This window comes from Gracilinanus agilis, chromosome 2 (assembly GCF_016433145.1).
Source record: "Gracilinanus agilis isolate LMUSP501 chromosome 2, AgileGrace, whole genome shotgun sequence".
NCBI classification, from domain to species: domain Eukaryota; kingdom Metazoa; phylum Chordata; class Mammalia; order Didelphimorphia; family Didelphidae; genus Gracilinanus; species Gracilinanus agilis.
Window position 1 is genome coordinate 627,898,322 of NC_058131.1, and position 22,325 is coordinate 627,920,646.

Sequence of the window (22,325 nt, forward strand, 5' to 3'; positions counted from 1 at the left end):
ATATATATATATATATTCCTTGTTAGGTGCTAGTATCAATATGAACATGAGAGATCATTAGGTGATTTGAAGACTCTGCCTGGAGAAAGATAGTCATTATTTGATGGGTGCAATTGATTTGAAAGGTGCCATAAAGGATGACATATTATTATTACTATTGGGAAACATATCTTATTTCCAGAGAAAATACTCTCAAATCACCACAGAAAACAGCTGTACCTAGAAAAACCTGTGTAACAAAAGATTTTGCATTAACTTTAGAAATTTTGGCTGATTAGGCAGAGAAGAATTGGGACAAGTTTCTATTATTGTAAATGCTGTATGAATCTGTGGGGGAGAAAGGAAAAGGAATTACTTATTGAAAATGGTCAAAGAGCTTTCAGTAGTTGGTATTTCACAATAGAGATAAAAAATATCTTTTGCTCTATTTTTGGCAGGCTTTTTCTATCATTTCTAATGTCATGATTGAATTGAGAATGGTTGCTATTAGTTAGGTCTGATGGTGTATACTCATGCTTTCCTTTGAGACTGTTCATTCTCAGTATTTCTTTCTACTTTCTCTCTTGTTCCCTTGTCTCCCTTGCCTCCCTTGACTTCATGGACCCATTACTGACAACCGTAATCAAGATGTGAATGTCTCTTCTATACAGTTTATACTCCTTGAGGAGGTGTTTATCCTATGTGTGGCATTTACTGTCCCTGAAATAGATTGTATTTGCAATGCATGAAGCTCTGTTCTATCATTCTGGCAGCTGCCATCATGTGGGAGCAGTGCTTGTTAGGGCATAGAGGCCAGATGGTAAGGCGCCTTTCTCAGAGATGTACAATTATTCACAAATTGAGAATATCAGAAGTTGAAAGGACCATCTAGTCCAACCCAAACCTGAACAAGACTCTTTCCCAAAATATAGTCAGTGAATGGCCATGAATCCTTTGCTCTAACATCTCTAGTAAAGAATAACTCACTGCTGCCCAAGACAGAACATTCCAATTTGGGGTAGTAATAATCATTAGAAAGTTTTTCTCCTATGAGACTTAAATTTGCTTCTTTGCAACTTTCATCCACCATTCCTTGTTCAATCCTCTGTAGCAAACAAAACAATTCTAATTTTTTTTCCTTGTTACAATCTCTCAAATAATTGAAGATAATTATTACATCCCCTCTGAAACATCCCCAATTTTTCCCCCTGATCTTTATACTACATGAACTTGTGGCCCGTACCCACTCTCCTGATTGCCACGTCCTTGAGATACTCACCAGCTTTTCAGTGTTGCATCTGTCGTATCTGAATGTCATGTCCTCTGAACTGAAAAAAATATTCCAGGTATATGCTGTCCAGATTAGAATAATGGACAAGCACTTCCCTAGTCCTAGATTCTATTCTTCTCCTACAAGTGCAACCAAAGATTTCATTGGTTTTCTTGGCAACTATAGCTAACTGATCAACAAAATGATTATAGATCATTAAAGCCTCAAGATGTTTTTCAGACAAATTGCTATCAAACCATGCTTCCCCAGTCTTGAACTTAAGTTTATCCTTTTTAATACAAGTAAAATATTTTATATGCATCAGGCATCACTGTTAAATTTTATCTTCTTAGATTTGCCATATTTTAGTCAAAAGGATCTTTTTGAATCCTGTCTTTGCCATTCAGGATTTTAGCTAGCTTCTCCTAATACTATATAATATGAAATTTTATTAGCATCCCAATTATTATTATTTAAAAATTATAAAATGTTGAGTAGAACACATCTATTTTGAGATATCTGGGAAATGCCATTGGAAACAACCTTCCAAGTTTATATCATCATTCTTTTGATTCCAACAATTAATTACTATTCTGAATATTTAATTATTTGTATACTTTCTACACCATTAGGATAGAAAACTTCACCAACTGTTCTACTAAAATCAAGGTAAACTATGGGACATTCATTTATCTGATATTAAAAATATCAATATCAATATTAAAAAAGAAATGTCAGAAAAGGAAATGAGGTTACTTTGGAATAACTTATTCTTGAATAAGCCATACTCATTCTTTGTGATTGCTGCTTCCATTTCTAGATTTTCCAAACTAATAGATTGCCTTTTCAGTTTCTGAAAAATGGAGGCAAGATTTGTGGCTAAAAATTGGAAGTGATAGAAGAATCAAGTAAAGTCTTTTTTTTTTGAAAATGGGGAAGACATGAACATTTTGTAAGCCATAGGGAAGGAGCCAGTGGGTAAGGAGAGATAGAAAATAAGTGGTAGAGTGGGAATGAGAAAGGGTGGAATCTGTTGGAAGCAACAGGATGGAATGAGATTGCTTGAGCAGGTAGAGAGGTTAGCTTTTCATTATAAAGCAGGATCTTGGTTAAGAAAAAAAAAAAAGTCCTTTCTACTACAACCTGTTTCCTAGCAAAACAATCTCATTTTAGGGTTCTTTATTATCATTTTTTTAAAATAGTAACGAAGTACCACATGGGATTTAGTAGCAATTGCATTCTTTTATGGAACTCTTGACTCGTGAGGAGAAATAGCAAGGAGTTTGTAATTTTTGCTGTTTTTAAACCAGCATGAACTGTGTGCAAACTCAATATGTCCAGAGTAAAACTCATCATCTTTCCATCTATCTTTTCCTCTTCCTGTCTTCTGTTTCTGTCAAAGGTACCACCATCTTTCCAGTCCCACTAGTTTGTAATCTCAGCATTATAACCAACTCTTCTCTTTCCTTCACCCCACATATATTCAATTGTTGCCAAATCTTGCTGTTTCTACCTCTATTACATCACTCAAATCTGATTTCATCTCTCCATTCACATAGCTACCATCTCAGTTCAGGTCCTCATCAACTCTCATCTTGGTTGTTTCATCTACCTCAAAATATGTCTCCTTGCCTAAATAGCTCATGACTCCAACCCACCCTACACACTGCTGCCAAAATAATTTCCTTAAGGGCAGACTTGAACATGTGGCTTCCCTACTCAGCCAACTTCAATGGCTTCCTATTGCCTTTTGGATCAAGTGAAAAATCCTGTTTAGCTTTTAAAGCCCTTCACGGCTTGACCCCATTCTATCTTCCCAGCCTCATTGGACATTACTCCTTCCTTTGCACTCTGTGATGCAGTTAAATTGGTCTTTTCTCTGTTTTACACACAGTATACTCCATCTCCTATCTTCATTCCTTTTCTCTGACTATCCTCAAAACTTATAATGTATTTCCCTCTTATATCTGCCTTAGAGAGTTCCTCTCTTCCTTTAAGAAAGAATTCAAACACCATCTACATGAAATCTTTCCTTGTCTCCCCAAATGCAAGTGCACCTACTCTCCCAATTCTACCTTGTATTTAACTACCTTTTATTTATTCAATCTGCATGCATGCTCTATATAGTATGTTTGCATAAATACATATGTATATAAATATATATATATGTATGTATGTATTCTGCATGTACTTATTTTCCCCACTGAATCCTTTCAAATAGAGTGTGTTATATTCCTTTGTACTTGTATCCTGAGTACCAGGCATATAGTAGTTGCTTAATAAATATTTATTGATTAAACCATTTGAAAGATGATTGTTCAAAGGAAGAAAACCTTTTTGGTTTAGTAAAATAAACATTTCTAATGAAATGAGTAGCATGAACAGAAGAAGAATCACTTCAAAGCCCAAAGAGTGTCCCAACTTACAGTTAATAATGGGGACATCTCTAAATCAAAAATATTTATCTCTAATTATTTTCAATATTATATAATATATCATATACTATCTACAAAGTAACATTTAAATACTATGGAAATATTTTTTTAATTTAAATTAGCTTCTCTGAGTTTCAAAGTTGTGATGATTAAATCTATTTTCATAAAACTATTTCATAAGCCATCTGCTTTTGATTTGATGTTAATATTCTATAAGGTAAATGAATTATTCCCAACTCTTCTGTTTGATATATTAGCTCTGCCATGCGATATATTCCTTATTTCCCTTAAGAAAGTGGTTCTGAGCACCATCATAGTAAGGGGAATGTTCCAGGGCATCAGGATTCATTCTGATGAATTCAATATGGCACCTCATAACCATTTCTAAAGCTTCTCAGAAAGAAATCAACTTAGAGAAATTTTCTGGCCTCTAATGTTAGAGACTGGTTTGTGAAAGATCAAGAGTTTTCCCTATTGTTTTCTGCATTTCTACTCGGCTTGTTTTAATTAATCTAGTGTCTCTTTAAAAAAAAGAAAAGAATAAAAAGCCAGATGTGTGTAATGGACCACACCCAGTGACAGAAGGTTCCTCAAAGACTTAATCAATTAGATAATTAGTAGGACCAAGAGGGAGTTAGTAAAGCAGTGTGAGTCTAACCAGAGGAAGGATCATTTCACAGGCACTGGTCATTAATTTTCAGTTCCAATGAACAAGGAACTTTAGGAAAAAACTGTATTTGGGAGATATTTTATTCGTCCTCATATATTGCATTCTCTAAAGCCAACTCTGGTGAGGTAGCTAAGTTAATTCATCCAAATTGTTTGAGAAAAGGCATCTAAAACCAGAGATAAATGCTAAACAGTAACATTAGATCAACTAAGTAGATCCCATGCTCAGATCAGGTAAATGGAGCTAATAGCCCATAGCTCCATCCAGCCCCATATGCAATCCAATCCCCTCCTGCCCTCCTTTTTCTCCTAAACTTCCACTGGCAATGTAGGAAATGCTGGTCCAGCTACAATGGAAAGAGTAGAGAGGAAAGAAGGCCACTCTTCAGTTGTCTGGGTTAGATTTTCAGAAAAGTGGAAAAATCTGGCCTGATAAACTATGTTCATAACATAGCTATCTGCCCAAAGCACATAATTTTGTCATTTTAACATTCCAGCTGTGACGCAGCTGAACATCTTGAGTGACTTTTCACCTTGAACTTTCCAACAACTGCAGCTTCTTATTTATTTCTGAAAAAATGTGTTCTGAAAAACTTGATTATGACTTAAATATTTTCATTAAAATGATGGCCTCCCCCCGAGGGCCTTCATCTCTGTGACTGGGAGTAGTCTTGGGGTACTCATTGGCTGTTCCAGAAAAAAGTAAGGTCCCATTGAGCAGGAAAGACTTGTGGTTCCTGGGCCCAAAACACCCTGACAACCTGTAATATGAGGACTAGTCTTAGTGGGTTTGGAAAAATTTGCCTTTAGGAGGCCTTCTATAAAGGGACATTTTTTTCCCTGACATAACAACTAATAAAACTTTCTCCTAAGGCATCAGTGGGTTGCATTCTACAACTGTAGGGAAATCCTGATCGTGGTTAGTTATCTGACATAATGGATCAATTAGGCTCTGAGTGTTCAGATAAACAATTATTTTTTTCCAGGAATAGACTTGTTAGTGGTTTAGAAGTACAGAGGTTAACCCAAGCCACCCCAGTTCCACTATCATCTCAGCCCACAACAATGCATGTCAGAGAAATCAAGAACCCTTTGATTAAGTAGCATCATTTTATTATGATGTAACTAAAATAAAATAATCCCACCCTACAGGAAAGAGAAATAAGAGAGTGACTGGAGATTCTATAATATAGATATCCAAAAAGTAGGCTAGGTGGGGGGAGCAAGTAACCATCAATATAGTCCTTTCTCTCTGTTAATAAATCTTGCACTGTAGTTCAGGGACTGATACCATATGATAACTGTTCAGTCAAATTTTTTAAATTCAAGAAGTGCCAGAAATTTATTTTCACTGAGGATAAACAAAAATTTGGAAATTCACAACCCACCTTCTCCCCCCACCTCCACCCCAAGTATTACGAGGGAATATCACTGAAGAAATGTCATTGAGACTTTCTTTATGCTACACATAAGGACCCACCAGGATTAATTCCATTTGATTTCCCTTGACTTTGAATTTTTCCTATAAATGAATTGGAGTACCCATGGTGCATCATACGAATTTGATGAACAAATCAATTACAACAACAAAAACAGAAAATGTTAGGATTAAACTATCCATTGCTCTCAGAGGATGGTGTTTTAACACTTATAATTCCTTCTTTTAGTAGTAAAAATAACACTTCCTCAAATTCGTGAAAATCCACAGTTAGGAAGTCTAATGTCTATCTAATCTAATCTAGGAAATCTAATGTCTATACTCTTGAATATAACCTTTATTCTTAACACTTTCTAAGTTCAGGTTCTTCACATGTTAGAAAGAACAAAAATTTCTAGGCCTTCCTTAAAGTGCTTTTTAAAGTCCTTTTAAAATTATTTTGATATATTAACATATCAAAATATTATTAATACATTGTCAAATATATATTATCAAATAAATAAATTTAATTTATGTTTTTTAAGATTATTAAATAACTTCTTAGGTATATCACATTTACATTTAGTCAGTATCATGATTAATAATTGTAATGCTTTTTGTTTTGACATAAGTAGATGTCATACTTGTTGATGTCATTTGACATAACTAAAAGACACATAATGAATTTAATTACACCAGGAAAGGGTGGTTTTTCTCTAGGACTGCACACACTGATTTTTAAGGGCCTGATATTAGGGCCAATTATCAGTACTCTAAAAGAAGTTCTAACAAAGAGGAACTGAAGGATCCTAAGGAACAAATCCAACTCAGCCCTCTAACCACTGTCTATATTTGTATACATACACACACACATACATGTGTGTATCTTAACGGATGATATTTGTAATGATTATCAGAAAAAGGCACTGTCTTTAAAAGTTCTTTTATATTCTATATGTAATACTATATGACAAGATTTATGGTATATTTTAGGAAAAGTTCCATCAAAAATATTTAAAGATAAATTTAAAGCACATAAAAATTACTTTGACTACCAGGAAAATAATAATGATGGTATTCTAACGTTCCTCTTTGTAAAATTATTTCATATACTTCTTCTCTTCACTTATTTCATTCTTCCTTATATCATAGTTGTTTGATTATTCTTTCTCCCATTAGATTGTCAGATCCTTAAAGAGTAATATATCAACTTCCAATGTCCCTTCTGCCTTACACTGAGTGGGCACTTAATATGTTGGCTGACATCCTCTGTGAGCTTATAGCAAATCTATGAAGTAGAAAGGGAATATAATTTTTAATTTGCAGAAGGAAAGGAAAAACTGAGGCTCAAAGATGGGGCAATTTCCCTTAGATCTCAGAGCTAATCAATGTCAAACCCAGTATTCAAGTCTTCGAGGTACAGCCCAAATTGGTTATACTTTATCTGATTGTCTCCCTGAAAACTCAACTGGGAAAAACTGATTCTCTGAAAGTTCAAAACAAGTAAGATTATGTAGTATTTTAATATAGTGAAAAGACAACAGGAATTATTACCTTAATTTCAACATTTCATCCATGTTTTTCTCACTTTTAGTGGGCAGTGATCAGTATAATAATCTTAGTAGAAAGTCATTTGTTATGCTAGGGTTATTAACATTTGGTACTACATTAAGAATATTGCCAAATCTGCACTTTTATTCCCTCTGCTGACAGTTCTTACAGTACTTCTTGATTTAGTTCTTTTATGATTGCAGTCCCAGGTATAAATGTTTTAATTTAATATTCACTCTATGTAACGGATTTGGCCAAGAGGTTAAAAAAGAGCCTTTTGAGATACTGCTATAGAAAAGTTTGCTAAAAGTCAATTTTGTATCAAGGCACTTAATAGTCCTTCTGTGTTCTGCTCTTTTCAGACCACCCTTGCAGTTCTGTATTCAGTTCTGGGTATGTTTTAGGAGAGCCATGGGCAAATTAAAGTTCTTCTAGAAAAGGGAATCTTAATAGTGGCTATCATGTCTTAAAAGGAACTGTTAAAGGAACTGGGGATGTTTAGGCTAAAGAACAGGCTTAGGAGAGAGGGTGTGATGATTATCGTCAAATCTGTAGTCTCCAGAGGAAATAAGTTTATAATATTCTGCCTGCTTCCAGACTCGTATCAGTGGATAGGAAGAAAATTTTTATCTAAATATAAGGAACATTTATAATAATTAAAGTTATCCAATAAAGCACAATTAACGGTTATTTTCCTTACAAAATATTTGACTGCCCAATCACTACAATATATCATTCTTCTCCAGTAATTTAGTGTCTACAAAATATTTTTCTGTCAACAACTATGTAAGGAAGGGAGCAAAATGAAGGATCATAGATGCTAAACATCTTCCCACAGACACATAGCTAAAAGGAGTTGCTTACTGGTCTTTGAGTTCAAACTTCTTAGCTTTCTGCACTAACAACTTCTAGTTGCAATGAAACCATTCGTGTATAAGTTATCTGATGGTCATTCTCTCTAGCACCCCCATATAAATTGGTGGGAGATTTTTCATCTTTATATGTGGAGAAGGAGCCAACATTATGTCTCTACTATTTGTATTTACTTTACTATTCTGCCCTAATTAAGAGCTCTGTTATTTGATTTTTGATTCCTGCCTGGTCTGTTGTTAGAAAAGCAATAAACTGGGACTTACTTAGGTTATAGTTATATAAATATGATTGCCCCAAAATCCACCCACCAAGACTGAGAAAGCAAGGGAGTCTCAACGTTGTGTGATCCACTGAACACTCGAACATACAGTGCACTATAGATGACTGACAGTCTATCATAGAGGTTAGAGAAAGGATTTTGCATTGGCTAGGAGACTAAATTAGATAGCCTATAAGGGCCCTTTCTAGGTCTAGGATTCTATAATATTTTCACCATCTTTCAGAAACTTTTAGATAACAAAAATTATTCAGGAGTCTCTATGCTTTAATTTTTTAAGTGTTTGAAACAAGTTTTGTTTTTATTGGTTTCTTCATGGAAGAATGAATGGAGAAGGGAGAGAGAATTCAGAATTAAATATTAAATATTAAGAAAGAAATGTGATATCAATAATCATGGTGCTGATGGAGTTTTCCAACTTTATAATTTTAAAATTTTATTCTTAATATATAGTCAGAAGATGCTGGAGAAGGTTGTAAACTGTAGGAAAGACATCAGCCTACTTAGAGAATTAATAACTGAGTAACCTACTGAAACCATTATTTCTAGGTCTATGGCCATTGAACACTAACTTTTGTTCTTTGCCTGTGATTTGCCTCAGATGACATCTAGAACTCTGCATCTCCCCTATATCAAGAAGTAAATTGTAAAGGACTCCTAGTCCTTTATAAAGTGTCCCTCATGGAGAATTCTGCCTTCTCTGCAATCTAAGAAATCTAGCAACAATTCCATTTAGCCTCAGGGCACCAGCTAGTTGCAACTTTAAAGTTTTTAATGCCAGCTTATAGACTTTAGTTGGATCCCAATGATTCTGTCTATTCAAATGTCATCTTATGTTTGTTACCTTTTATACTTCTTTTTTATAAACACAGAAATTCATGTATTTATATATATATGGATCTAATACATCTATGTATATTGAGAAAGATTGATGAATAAATGCAGAGAACAGATGCCTTATCCACCCATTCTTCTATTAAGAAGTTTTTCTTTTGGTTAAAAATTGCCAAATCTTGCTAGCCTGTTACCATATTGACTCTTTGAAAAAGTATTCTCAAGGAGATACATCTTGGTTAGAGGATAAAGAACAGATATGTGTAAGTTAATAGCAAGTATGATGTAACACAATGATTCCCAAAGTGGGCACCACCGCCCCCGGTTGGTGCTGCAGCAATCCAGGGAGGCAGTGATGGCCACAGGTACATTTGGGGGCGGTGAATAACTGTAAGGGGGTGGTGATAGTATGTGACAGGGGGTGCTAAGTCATATTTTTTTATGGAAAGGGGGCTGTAGGCCAAAAAAGTTTGGGAATCACTGATGTAACATATGAACATGTAGGTACAATCAAGACAACATACAAAAGTGCTTCAGGGGCAGTAGAATAAGATGTTCATAGTGTGAAAAAGATTAAATTAAGGGAGGCTCTTCTGATGAGAGATGTGTCAGACCTTCCAGAAGGCCAGGGTAGCTTAGATTAGGTAACTTAATAAATCAACACAACTCTCAGATAATAGCAATTATGTTAAGCATATTTTTGGATGGTCCATGAGTTTTTCCACTGTACTTTTGAGTAGCTGTATAATTCATTAATTTCATTATATATTAAGTTAGATAGAACATTCAAAATACAATAAATCTGGGCTTCCATATGCAGTGAATCCATAATCTCATTCGGTGGCCTTTCTGTCCTAACTCAAGTCAAGAAGCATTTATTTCATTCTGAATATGTGCCAAGCAGAGCATCTGTGTGGCACAGTGAATAAAGTTTTTCAGGAAGCCCTGAGTTAAAAGCTGGCTTCAGACATTTACTAGCTAAATGACTCTAGGTAAGTCACTTTAACCCTGCTTATCTCAGTTTCCTTATCTGTAAAATAAGCTGGAAAAGGAAATGGCCAACCACTCTAGTGTATTTGCCAAGAAACTTCAAATGGGGTCATGAAGAGCTGGACACAACTGAAAATGACCAAATAACAACACTGGTGAAGCATTAGGATTACCAAGAAAAGCAACATTATACAGATAACTCTTCTGTGCCTTCTTATCCTGCATGCCTGGGAGGACCCACCTATCAAGACAGATGCTTTTTTCCCTTAATGTATTCTAGGAGCCATTGTAGTGCACCTCCATTATCTCTCTCATGACTTGAACAGCCCACTTTCTTTTCTAATCATGCATCTCCTGAATAACATACTTGGTACTCTGTTGGGCTTCTAAGACATTATTGGTAAAATGCTACTGTCCACTTATCACCCTTCATTGCCCTTGAGAGCACTGCAGTTTTGACTCTTGGGAACTTGTGGGAGATAATGGAGTAAACTTTCCATATACTGTGAATATGTGATAAATATATGGTTTATTTGGATTTTATAAAATATTTAGAATGAGATAAGCAGCTTTTAAGGACTGTATATTAAGAAAAAATAGCCATTTGGACTTTTAAAAAGTATCAACAGAATCAGAGCCCTGTAGTCATTCATATCTTCTAACATTATTGTAGTGTAGACTAAAAAAAGAAAAAAGAAAAATTCCCATTTTGCTTCCATTCCTAAGAGTTTGGAAGTCCAAAAGACTAAATTTTCTCTATTCCAACAAACGATATGACGACATTGATAACAAACACCTTGCTAACACAGCAGAGTAAACACATGGATTTCAATTATGCATGGAAATACTTCAATAAAAAGGAGAAATGCCTAAAATAAGGTAAAAATCAGTTTACAATTGCCATACCTTTGCAACCTGGACTGAAGCATCCTAAGCCTGTGAATATTCTGTTTTATTCCTTCCCTTTTCCCCTTGTGTAATACATTATTCCCTTTGAATGGACTTCTAATGCAGCTTAACCCTGTTTCTGAAAGTGTAGATCAGCTTAATTTCTTTCATTAATTTGAGCTCTTCTTTTGAGCAAGGCTATCACATGCCTTTCTCCCCTATACCATTACCTGAAAAATGGAAGGCAGCTAAGGAAGGCATCTGATTTTTGTTCTCTTTCTGTCCAAGTCTAAGCCACCCAAAGTAAGGCACCCATATTTGAAATACTGAGGTTCCATTTTTATTCTATAAGATAAAGACATTTGATTACCTGTGAGCTGAGACAACAATCTGGCTGCCTTGAATGCTTGCTAAATTAATTTTTCTTTACTAATGTGACTCAAAACTACATTTTACATCAATATAAATACTCATTAAATGGCAAATACTAAGTTATGCAAGCTGCCAAAAAGGACTCATTTTTATTTATAGATGAATTCTGATAGGAATACCATTAAAAGTGTTTTAGTTGGGAGATGTTAAAATGATTAATGTGCAGTTGTTTGCATTTTTAATATTTCACTCATATATCAGATCAGTATTTGTGCAGAGTGTCAAACTTTATTCTGTTCTTGTCAAAACACTTATTACTGCTGACAGGTATAACACAGCCACATTAATCCTTAATTCCTTGATTCAATTTTCTAATTGCTTTTTTGGCATGCGATGGTGGCCATTTAGTCTTATACGATATATTCATCATGTGGTATAATAATATACTTTAAAAATTAAATGTACTACTTAAAGTACCTGCACAGGAGAAAAATGTTCCTTAGGACTGAAACTTTTAAGACCTTCATTGCTGAAATTAAATATTAGTTATTGAAGGGTATGAATGTCCCAAACACTTTACAAAAGCTACTGGTTTGTTCACATTCCACAGAATTGGAGAAATCAATACTGAAAGGCACAGAAGAGATCATTTAGTCCACCCTTCCTCATTCTATGGATGGAAAATTGAGATCCAGAGAATCTTTCTTAGGACTGCATAGGCAGCCAGTGAGTGATCTTGAGCTGGAACCTCAAACCCCTGGTCTATAGACCATTGTTATACTGGAAAATAATCACACATCATCATATAATCAATTTATGGCATGAAGTTAACCTATGCTGAGGTAATGACAAAGCTGAGGGAATGAGCTCACATTGCAGGTTCTCAAGATATCTTGCTGGATATCCATTTCTTTTAATTTAATTAATTTAATTAATTTTACTTTAATTTCTATAGTTTTACATAGAAATATAATGACTAGGGTTATTGTTCATTCATTTTTCAGTTGTATCCCACTCTTTATAACTCCATTTGGGGTTTTCTTGGCAAAGTTACTGAAATGATTTGCCATTTTCTTCTCAAAGTCATTTTACAGTTGAGGAAACTGCGGCATATAGTGTGAAGTGACTTGCCCAGGGTTAAAAAAGCTAGTAAGAATCTGAAGTCAGATTTGAACTCAAGAAGATGAGTCCTCCCTACTCCAAGCCAGGCACTCTATCCACTGTGCCACCTAGCTGCCTTAATATTAGTTTAGTATTTATTAATTAGTAATAGTCAAGTGACTAGTAACATCGCCCAAAAGACAGAAACTGTAGTTCACCTTTTTTGTTACCCCCGTGCTTAGCACAGTACCTGGCACATTGGGGGTCCTTACCACTAAATATTTATTGACTGACCAAATATTTTCTTTAATGGCCTTCCTAGAAATTCCTCTTCTCCTACTGTCCCTTTGGGGTTCAGATTTAAAAGTCCCTCAATAAGTCAGATAAAAGAAAAAGTAGAGATCTTTCCAATTGAAATATTTAATTTAGATTCTACTGTGACCTATTTCATAGTGGTCTGAGAAAAATTGAATCTCATCCATAGTTTCTCCAATAAATGCATAACATTCTCAATCCATCAGACTCCTAGGAGTCTTGTCAACTATAAACTGTCACATTGTAGAAGTCATCAAATAATTTAAGTTTAGGCAATCAAATGTAACCTCAGGACCACCATTCAGCAACCTGAAATCAGGAGGAGGAGTACAGTGAAGTTGACCTCCTTAGAGCCATTAGCACCTGAGGGCAACCACTCTTGTCATGGTAGCTGTCCGTGGTACCCTGCAAAATATACACCAAATCATTCTCAGACTGTGGAATATGAGCAAAACCATATCTGAGAGTTTCCTTAAGAGGCCCATAAGGATTCTGCATTTAGTTAGCATATTCATTCAAGTCCAGTGAAGGTAAGGAGAAAGGAGCAGATAATAAAAGTGATGTGATCCCTTGCCCTCAAGAATCTTGTACTTTACTGGGAGAAATCAACATATACACAGATAAGTAAATAAAAATAATTATATTAAGTAAATTTTTTCAATGTCCCAACTATTCTTTATTTTTCCATGTTATTCATTTTTATAATAGAGAAATCTTTCCAACTATATTTTAAGGGTTTTATTTATTAATTTTTAAGTATTTTTCCATGGTTATATGATTGATGTTCTCTCTCTTCCCTCTTCCCTCCCCTCTCCTGGACTTGACAAGCAGTTCCATATTGAGTAAAATTTAGAACTAAATTAAAGGAGAACATTATCTAATGAGGGAGTCAGAATATATGCTTCATGAAGGACTCATCCCTTGAGCTTACTTAGGCCTTTGTATACTCTAAATGCACAGTGATATATGGCAACAGTCCAGTAGGAAACCATCTAAGGGCTCCCAGGGTTTATCTTCGGAAGACACTTGTTAAGGGGCATGTGGTATACATTGAAAACCTCAGCAACTTTCCTGGTAATTCATTTATATATTTACTACATGCTGAAATCCACATCCACATTGTTTAAGATACTTTGTATGCTAAAAAGGGATATTTAAAAATGAAAAACTAGGTATCAACAAAATAAAATAAAGCCCATACCCCAATGCAATGAACTGAACAAAGGCTTTAGAAAAGAAATATATGCTTAATAAACGAGAGCTACTAATTGTAAAAGTGTTGGTGATTCTTTCTGGCACTGTATAATACTGGCTATTTCCTGTATACCAGACCTGATAATGTCTAGGAATAGATCTTGGTCACTGAGTGCTGTGGACAAACCTATTCCTTATCACTTTCAAAGGCAACCATGGAAAATACATGATTAATTATTGCCCATTTCAGCAAGCAAGTTATGTCATTGTGAAACGAACTAGATTCATGATGGTGTTACTTTAGTTAACCAACACACCTCAAGTTATCAGAAACATTACAGGTTTTTTTCTATACAATTCTGTTGCAAAATTAAATGGCAAAAAAAAAGGGTTTCTTGTCATAAAATTCTGCAAAGCAAATTAAATCATTCTTTGATACCCTGAATAACACTACTTAAGGAAGATTTTGAAGTAGGGAAAGTATTAACTACTAGTTTTCATTTTAATTAGGTAATATTTCTTTTGTTAATTTTCCTTTATGGAAATTTTTGTAAATAAAAGTAAATATGAACTATATTATAATAGTTAGATGTTGCATAATTATCTTGGAAGGAGCCATAAGCAAAATTGGCAGTCAAAAGTCTGTTATTTAATGACCTTCACAGAATTATAACATTCTACTCTTCCACTTAATGGCCATTTCAATTGGTATATTGCAAAGAGTTTCATTGCCACTGAGTTTTTTGCTTGTAAGTGTGGCAGGCTATTTGTCACATTTTTCCTCTTTTACCTTTTCCCTCTGTTTTAAAAAAAGTTTATCAATGCTCAATATGTTCATATCCTTTTTGCAAATTTTTCTAAATGTCAAATTATGTTGATAAATTATATACTGCTTGCCAGTTAGCCATATTTGTTGTTCCAAGTACTCTAAACAGTGAAAAACTTTTATTTCTCAACTTTTTGTTTAAATTGGATGGTGCAACTTTAATTTTAGTCACTAATGTTATTTATTTTATTTATCTATAATCAATAGTACAGCTCTGTCTCACTCATCCCATCCCCTGCCTCCCAAGGTCTTATTGCTCTCATGCACTTATGAGTCTCAGAACTGGTCCTCAAGTGAGTCGTTCTCATTCTTTTGCTTCATGCCTCCACCTAGAGCAAAGCTATAATCATTTCTAAAGGAAACTTATATATGTCTCAGCTAGAATGCCAGATGTGGGTAACAGAATATCCAACCTCCAATAGGCACTCAAAGTACAATATGAGTATTAGGTATTAAGTCTTTATTTCATTGACTGTATAAAATACTTAAAACACAAAAGGCTCCCAGGAGCCCAACAACAAATTTAGAATGTAAAGCACTATGTACCAGACTATTCTACAAATGTAAAGACACTGTAAGGGATTGCTGAATAAATATTTCTAAATCATCTGAGACCTACACAATGAGCAATTCCAGACAAAAGTAGAATTGACAAGGGCCACATCCCCTCTGTCCTTCATCATGCCCCATAACATGACTTTATTCCTTCAACTGAAGTGTAGAAGGTAGGCTAGACTTGGGGCAGAAGATCCAGTTTCAACTTCTATTTCTGTTACTTTTTTTTTTGAAGGTCCCTTTTACAACCCTAATCAAGACATTTACCCTTTTGGAACCTCAGTTCCTCATTTGCAAAATGCAAGTTTTGGACTCTATGGCCTTTAAGTCCTTCTCCATCTCTAAATCTTTGATCCCTCTCCAATAAGAAGCCTCTTAAGTGGATCCACTTCCAGGATGTTAGTGCTGGATTCAAACTCAGGAACTCTTGGTTTCTTAAGACCCTGAAAACACTTAAACTTGCATAGAAAGTCCATTCTGAATTAATCCACCCTATCCTTTGTCCTGGTATCAGAAGAAGGAAACAGAAGTATGCAAGGCAGCCAGGATGGACCTCAAGGTCAACCGATTCCTCTCAGGATACATGGACAAACATAGAAAGCTCGCCATGTCCTTTTTCTGACTCATAATTTTCTGCTCCTGGAATGGATGGAAATGGGAGAAACCACCACCACTGTCACCACTACCACCCCTAAACACTTTTTGTGACATAGTCTAGAATTCCAAGGGAGAGAAAGTATGGGAAAAGAAAGTGAAAAAAAAAGTTTTGAACCATTTCATATCTTGCTTTTATAGACCACAGGAACCAAGAAATCATTTGTAACTATAATTATACAGGACCTTAACTTCTACGAAGCATTTTACAAATATTTCATTTTGTTTTCTTTACAACAACCCTAGGAGCTAGGTTCCATTGTTATGTCCATTTTATGGACGAGGAAACAGAGGAAGATAATGGTTAAATGACTTGACCAGGATTATACAGTCATCTGAGGCCATGTTTGAATTTGGGTTTTCCTTATTCTGGTTCCAGCGCTTTATCCATTTCACCATTTAACTACCTATTAAGAATGTAGAATGTGTACAGTTTTGTGGTACACCCTGGGACTACCAGCACAAAAATCGAGTCATTTCTGCTCTTAAGGAGCTTACATTTTATTGGGGAAGATTTGTGGTTCCAACAAGAGTTCATTCCCTTCCCTGACCCTTACATTCAGTGATCAGTCATCTTAGAGGTAAGCCTGGTCATTGAGGACAAGAGTGTAGGGTTCATGTCTGTCTCCCTAGGAGATGGCCTTCAGACAAAGATCCCTACCCTGTAATCTTCTCCACTTTGTTAGGAGAGGAAGAGGGAACACATAAAAGCGGTCCTGATCACTGTGTTACATGTGCATTAATAGCATCATTATTTCAAATATAGTATTTAATACTACATGATGGTAGAGATATCAAGTTATCATTTACTAATGTCTAATTAAATAGACATCTATGATTGCTTTTCCTCTAAAGGGGCATTTAGAAAATTTAGTGGAAGTAAAAAAAATATTTGTTAAATACTGATTCTATGCAAAGCTCCCAACTAGAAACTTATGCCATAACAAGACACCACCCTCCCATGGAATTTAGACTTTACCACACACAAATAACTATACCCCTGGTAAAGCATGAAAGACACATAATAGAATTTTGAAGCAATATATAAGAACTTTTGTTATTCAGTTTTTCAGAATTTATTAAATATTTGTCAAACAGTATAATAGGCTTTGGTAAAGAAAGACAACAGTAAAACCATACTATCCCTAAAAGACTCTAAATTCTAATATATCACAAATGTGTAAAACTCAAATTAATTATATTTTCAATTTTATTTCTAATTATTACTTATTCCTTTTAATAATAATATAAAATAGCTGTATATAATTTTTCATGTAACATAAAATTTAATAGATTAGAAATGTGATTAAAAACAATTTTTGTCTTAGAATATGACAAATGTCTACCCAAATACATATGCATACACATATATGTCACAAAAGAAGAAATATAATTATATTCTACTTTTGATATAAATATTTCAAAAATGAAGCTACTAAAAATTAAGCACTCATAGTTCAGATTCTGAAAACATCTATTACTTTGCTTAATATAAAAATAAGCAAATTTAAGCTGTAGTAGTTACAGACTTCATGAAATTTTCTCAGAAAATCTTTTATGTCCTGCAGTGGTCACTGGCCTTTATCTTGAAAACTCCAAAACTGTGTCTGCATAATGATAATTTTTAAAACCTGAGATTTATGCTGCTATAAAGGAACAACCTTTTATAACCACATAAAACTATTGTCACCAAAAATTTCAGTCTAAGTTTTAAAAGAAAAAGACATATTTTATTTTTAATGCCTCTTTTGTTAAACTTTCTGGAAAGTGCGGCAGTCTAACAGATATAGGTGAATAACTGTGAGTAGCTAAGTTACTTCTGAACAGGTCAGTAAGCATCAATGGAGAAACCTAAACAAGTCATTAATCCCAATAATTAAGGCAAAATCATTTTCTTCTTCTGCCTAATTTTGTCTTTATCCAAAGATGTGGCTTTGATATTTCTCCCTAGGGTAATTCATGCAGAGTGACTTGAATAGTATTACCTCAATCACCATCTCTAAGCTAAAATTATACCCTCACAGCATGGAAGGTGGTATTGTATTTAACCCATGATTCCTTTGGTGTTTCAATGGGAAGACATCCATGCAATCCCCTTGATTCCTGCAGGCATATTCTTAATATAAATGCATTCGGGGAGTTATTAAATATGTATGTCACTGAATAAATTGCCATAAAAACCTGCCAACAGAGTCCTTTAGACTTGTGATCGTTTAATTAGATAAGAGGTGTTGTTTAGTATGTCACTGGCTAAAGAAGAGAATGGAGGGAAATCTTAGTTCGCATTAATTTTTAGCTCAACTAAATACATATGAGTACAGTAAAATTAATTTAACCAATATTTATTCAGTACCTACTGTGTATACCACATTGTGGTGGCTCTAGAAATGCAAAGGAATATGACATAACCCCTATGTGATAGGAATTCAACTGAAAAGACTGGCCAAACATATATGAAAATTTCTAGAACCTTATAAGAGTTAAAAAGTACTGACGAATTACATTTGTGTAACACTTCAAGTTTTGCCAAGCTCTTTGCATGCATTATATAAATTATGTTGCGGCATCCAGGTAGTATAGTGGATAGAGTGCTAGAGTGGTAAGTATGAATATATGAGCACAAATCTTACTTCAAGACACTTTCTTGCTGTGGGATCTTGGGCAAGTCCTTCTCTAAACCTCAATTTACTCATCTCTACAATGGGGATAATAATAGCATCTGCTTCACAGAGTTGTTGAAACAATCAAATGAGATGATATATGTATTAAATGCCTTATAAATCTGTAGATAGATAGATAGATAGATAGATAGATAGATAGATAGATAGATATAGACAGACAGACAGATAGATAGATAGATAGATAGATAGATAGATAGATAGATAGATAGATATAGACAGACAGACAGACAGATAGATAGATAGATAGATAGATAGATAGATAGATAGATAGATAGATATAGACAGACAGACAGATAGATAGATAGATAGATAGATAGATAGATAGATAGATAGATAGATAGATACAGACAGAGAGAAAGAAAGAGAGAGAGAGAGATCCAGATAATTGATGATGATGACAATAATGGTGATAAGTGTCATTTGATCCTCACTTGTTAGGTGCTAGGATTATTGTGCCCATTATTTAGAGAAAATTTAGAGAAGCTAAATTACATATTCAGGGTCACATAGTTAATGTCAAAGTCAAAATTCAAACCCAGGTCCTGGCTCCAAGGCCAGCTTCTTTGTCACTATGTTATATTGTGTTGTAATAAAATAATATATGTATATTTTATAAGATAATGACTGCTCAAGATAGATTTTTTTTCTTCCAGGGTGCACCCAAACCAATTGCAATAGAACCATGTGCAGGGAACAAAGCAGCAGTTCTGACTGTATTTCTTTGTCTTCCAAGAGGACCATCAGGTGTCCCACCCCCTGGTCAATCAGGTAAGATATTCATTGATATATTCCTAATCACTAAATCCTGAATAGTATAGGTAGGCTCCCTGGTCTAATTTCTATTTCCCTTCGTGTCCAGCCTAAAAAAAAAGTCTCTCTTTAATACAGTGAAAATCATGCATTAAAGAGTCTGAGATGTCTCTTGAATCTAGAATGGAAATCCCTTTGACATGGACGGGAAGAAAGAGGAATGTTCCAGTATAGCTCAGAACATGTGACTCATTACATAAGCCTTCAAAGTCAGAATAGGAGCATTTCCCCCAGTGTTTCCCCATTAAATGAATGCATTTCTGATTATACCAAATGAGCAAACAAAAGTATGAGACTCATATTAAAAAAAAAACAACAGATTTTCAAATAGTTGGAGAGCTAGCAAAAGTCAACTCCTAAATGTCCTTAGGTTGTCAGTACCATAATGAAGGTCTGGTGTGGAGCATATCCTTTATCTAGGTTTGTAAGCTTTTATTAACATTGACTATGTCATTGGGCTTAAATCAAAGACCAAGCACAACATGCCCTTCTTTTTATATCCTCAGGCACGTCATCTTCCATTTGTTTCCCTTTTCCTTTTATTCTTCTATTTCCTAATTGCTCTCCCTAGCCAATTTTAATGAAATGCATGCGTTTTGAGGGCAAGGACTTTTTAAAATCAATTTCCTTTACCTTTCTGTTTCCAAGCATATAATAAAGTGGTGTGCTCCACAAAGTTTTCAATAAAGGTAATTGATGATGATCTCACTATCCTGCCTATGTCTCCTTCTCTTATTAGGGTTTTGCTCTGTGTTTTTACTTTGTTTTGACCTTCCTTCATTTTCCTATTTCTCTGCTCAATTTATCACTACTGTAATCAATAGAAACTGTGCAACCTCAAAAGAAATCAACTTTAACATTTTGGATAGGGACATATTTATACAGAGCAGAGACTTTCCTGAATCAGAGCAAAGGACTGTGGTCATGGTGCATCCATAGTCCTTACTGGTATTTATTACAGGTACTCATATATATATAAACTATTTGTAATTGTTGGTCCAAAGATATATATTTGCTTTTTGTATGAATGAGGCCTTTCCTATTCTGCTTTCAGCACCATTTTGTAAAACTGGGCACAGGATCTAGAATGATTTTGCCCTGGTCAGATAAGATGGATAATTGTAGATACTGTGCTCAGCTAATGGAAATGTTGTTTTAAAGCTGGGACAGGTTCCAAAGCAAACACTTCCATTAATGAAAACAGGCCTGTGTTATATGCATCCAGGTTCTTCTAGACCCCTGACAATACAATCTACTGCTATAGAGAGGGAAGACAATTGCCAGTACTCTGTCTCCTTCACCTTTAAAATTCTGACAGATGAAAATGAGCAGAATAACAATGTACTTGTTATTTGGCTGCTTCACATTCTACATGCCTTATTATCTAGTTAATTCTACTTCTCTTTAAGTAATGTATTATTACGCTAAAGTGGCATTTGGGAAGAATTATAGACTGTCTAGTGAAGGTACATCAATTAGTACCATTTAGATGTGTATTCTCTTCTTTAGAATGATGGCAAGATTTTTTTTCAGAATGGCAGTCATTGGTTGCACAATGCTGTTCATAGGGTTATAGATTTAGAGTTATCAAGGACCTTAGAGGCCATCTAGGTCAACCCTCCAGTCAAAAAAAAAAATGAAGTCTGATAAGGTTTAGAGACTTGCTTAAGGTCACATGATCCTAAGGAGCAGAGGGAGAATTTGAACTCCAAATCAATTGCTCTTTTTGTTGTATCACAGTACCTCTTATTTAAAAAGGCATTAAATCATTTAAAAGAAAACAGAATCATCAAGATATCTCCTTATATCCAGTTTTGACCTTTCCTTGTCATAACACTCAAGACTTATTCATTCAGTCCATGTATTTATATTCTATATACCATATCCTCTTTTTTCTTTTTTTTTAATTAATAGAATTTATTTACAAGTGTCTCAGTCCCTCTCTCCCCTCCCTGCTTCATAGAAGGCATCATCTGGGACATAGATATGTATATTTAGTTTATGTCTCTTATGTTTCAATTATTCAGTTCATTCTCTGGAAGAAACATTCACCAGTTATTCAAGTATTAAAACTATAGCTTTTATAGTATATTCTCTTGGTTCTATGGATTTCACTGTTCATTATCCCATGTAGTTCTTTCCAAGTTTTTCTTTAAACTAATCTGCTCATTGTTTCTTATGGTGCAATTGTATTCCATCCCACAATTTGTTTAGCCATTCTGCAGTTGGTGGGCATTCCCTCAATTTCCAGTTCTTTGCCACCACAAAGAGAGCTACTACAAATATTTTGGAACATAAAGGTCCTTTTTCCGCCCCTGACCTCTTTGGGCAAATAGACCCAGTAATGGTAATTTGCTACATCTAAAGGTATATACATAGTTTTGTAATTCTCTGGGTATAATTCCAAATTACCATCTAAAATGGTTGGATCAGTTCACAGCTCCACCAACAAGGTATTAGTTTCCCCATTTCCTCTGCATTTCCTCTAACATTTGTCATGTGCCTTTTTGTCATTTTAGCCAATCTGATGGGCATGAGATGGCATCTCAAAATTGTTTTGGTTTGTATTTCTCTAATTGATAGTGACAGAGCATTTTTTTCATATACCTATTTATGGATTTGATCTCTTCATCC

At 34.7% G+C, this 22,325-nt stretch overlaps 1 protein-coding gene across 1 annotated transcript in view; it reads left to right on the forward strand.

Moving 5' to 3' along the window:
• ATRNL1 (attractin like 1) overlaps nt 1-22,325 on the forward strand; it is a 1,097,315-nt gene that overhangs the window by 962,555 nt on the left and 112,435 nt on the right. The window contains exon 28 of the mRNA XM_044665614.1: nt 19,535-19,649. Within this exon, the coding sequence (XP_044521549.1) occupies nt 19,535-19,649 (115 nt within the window). The remainder of the gene's footprint in view (nt 1-19,534; nt 19,650-22,325) is intronic.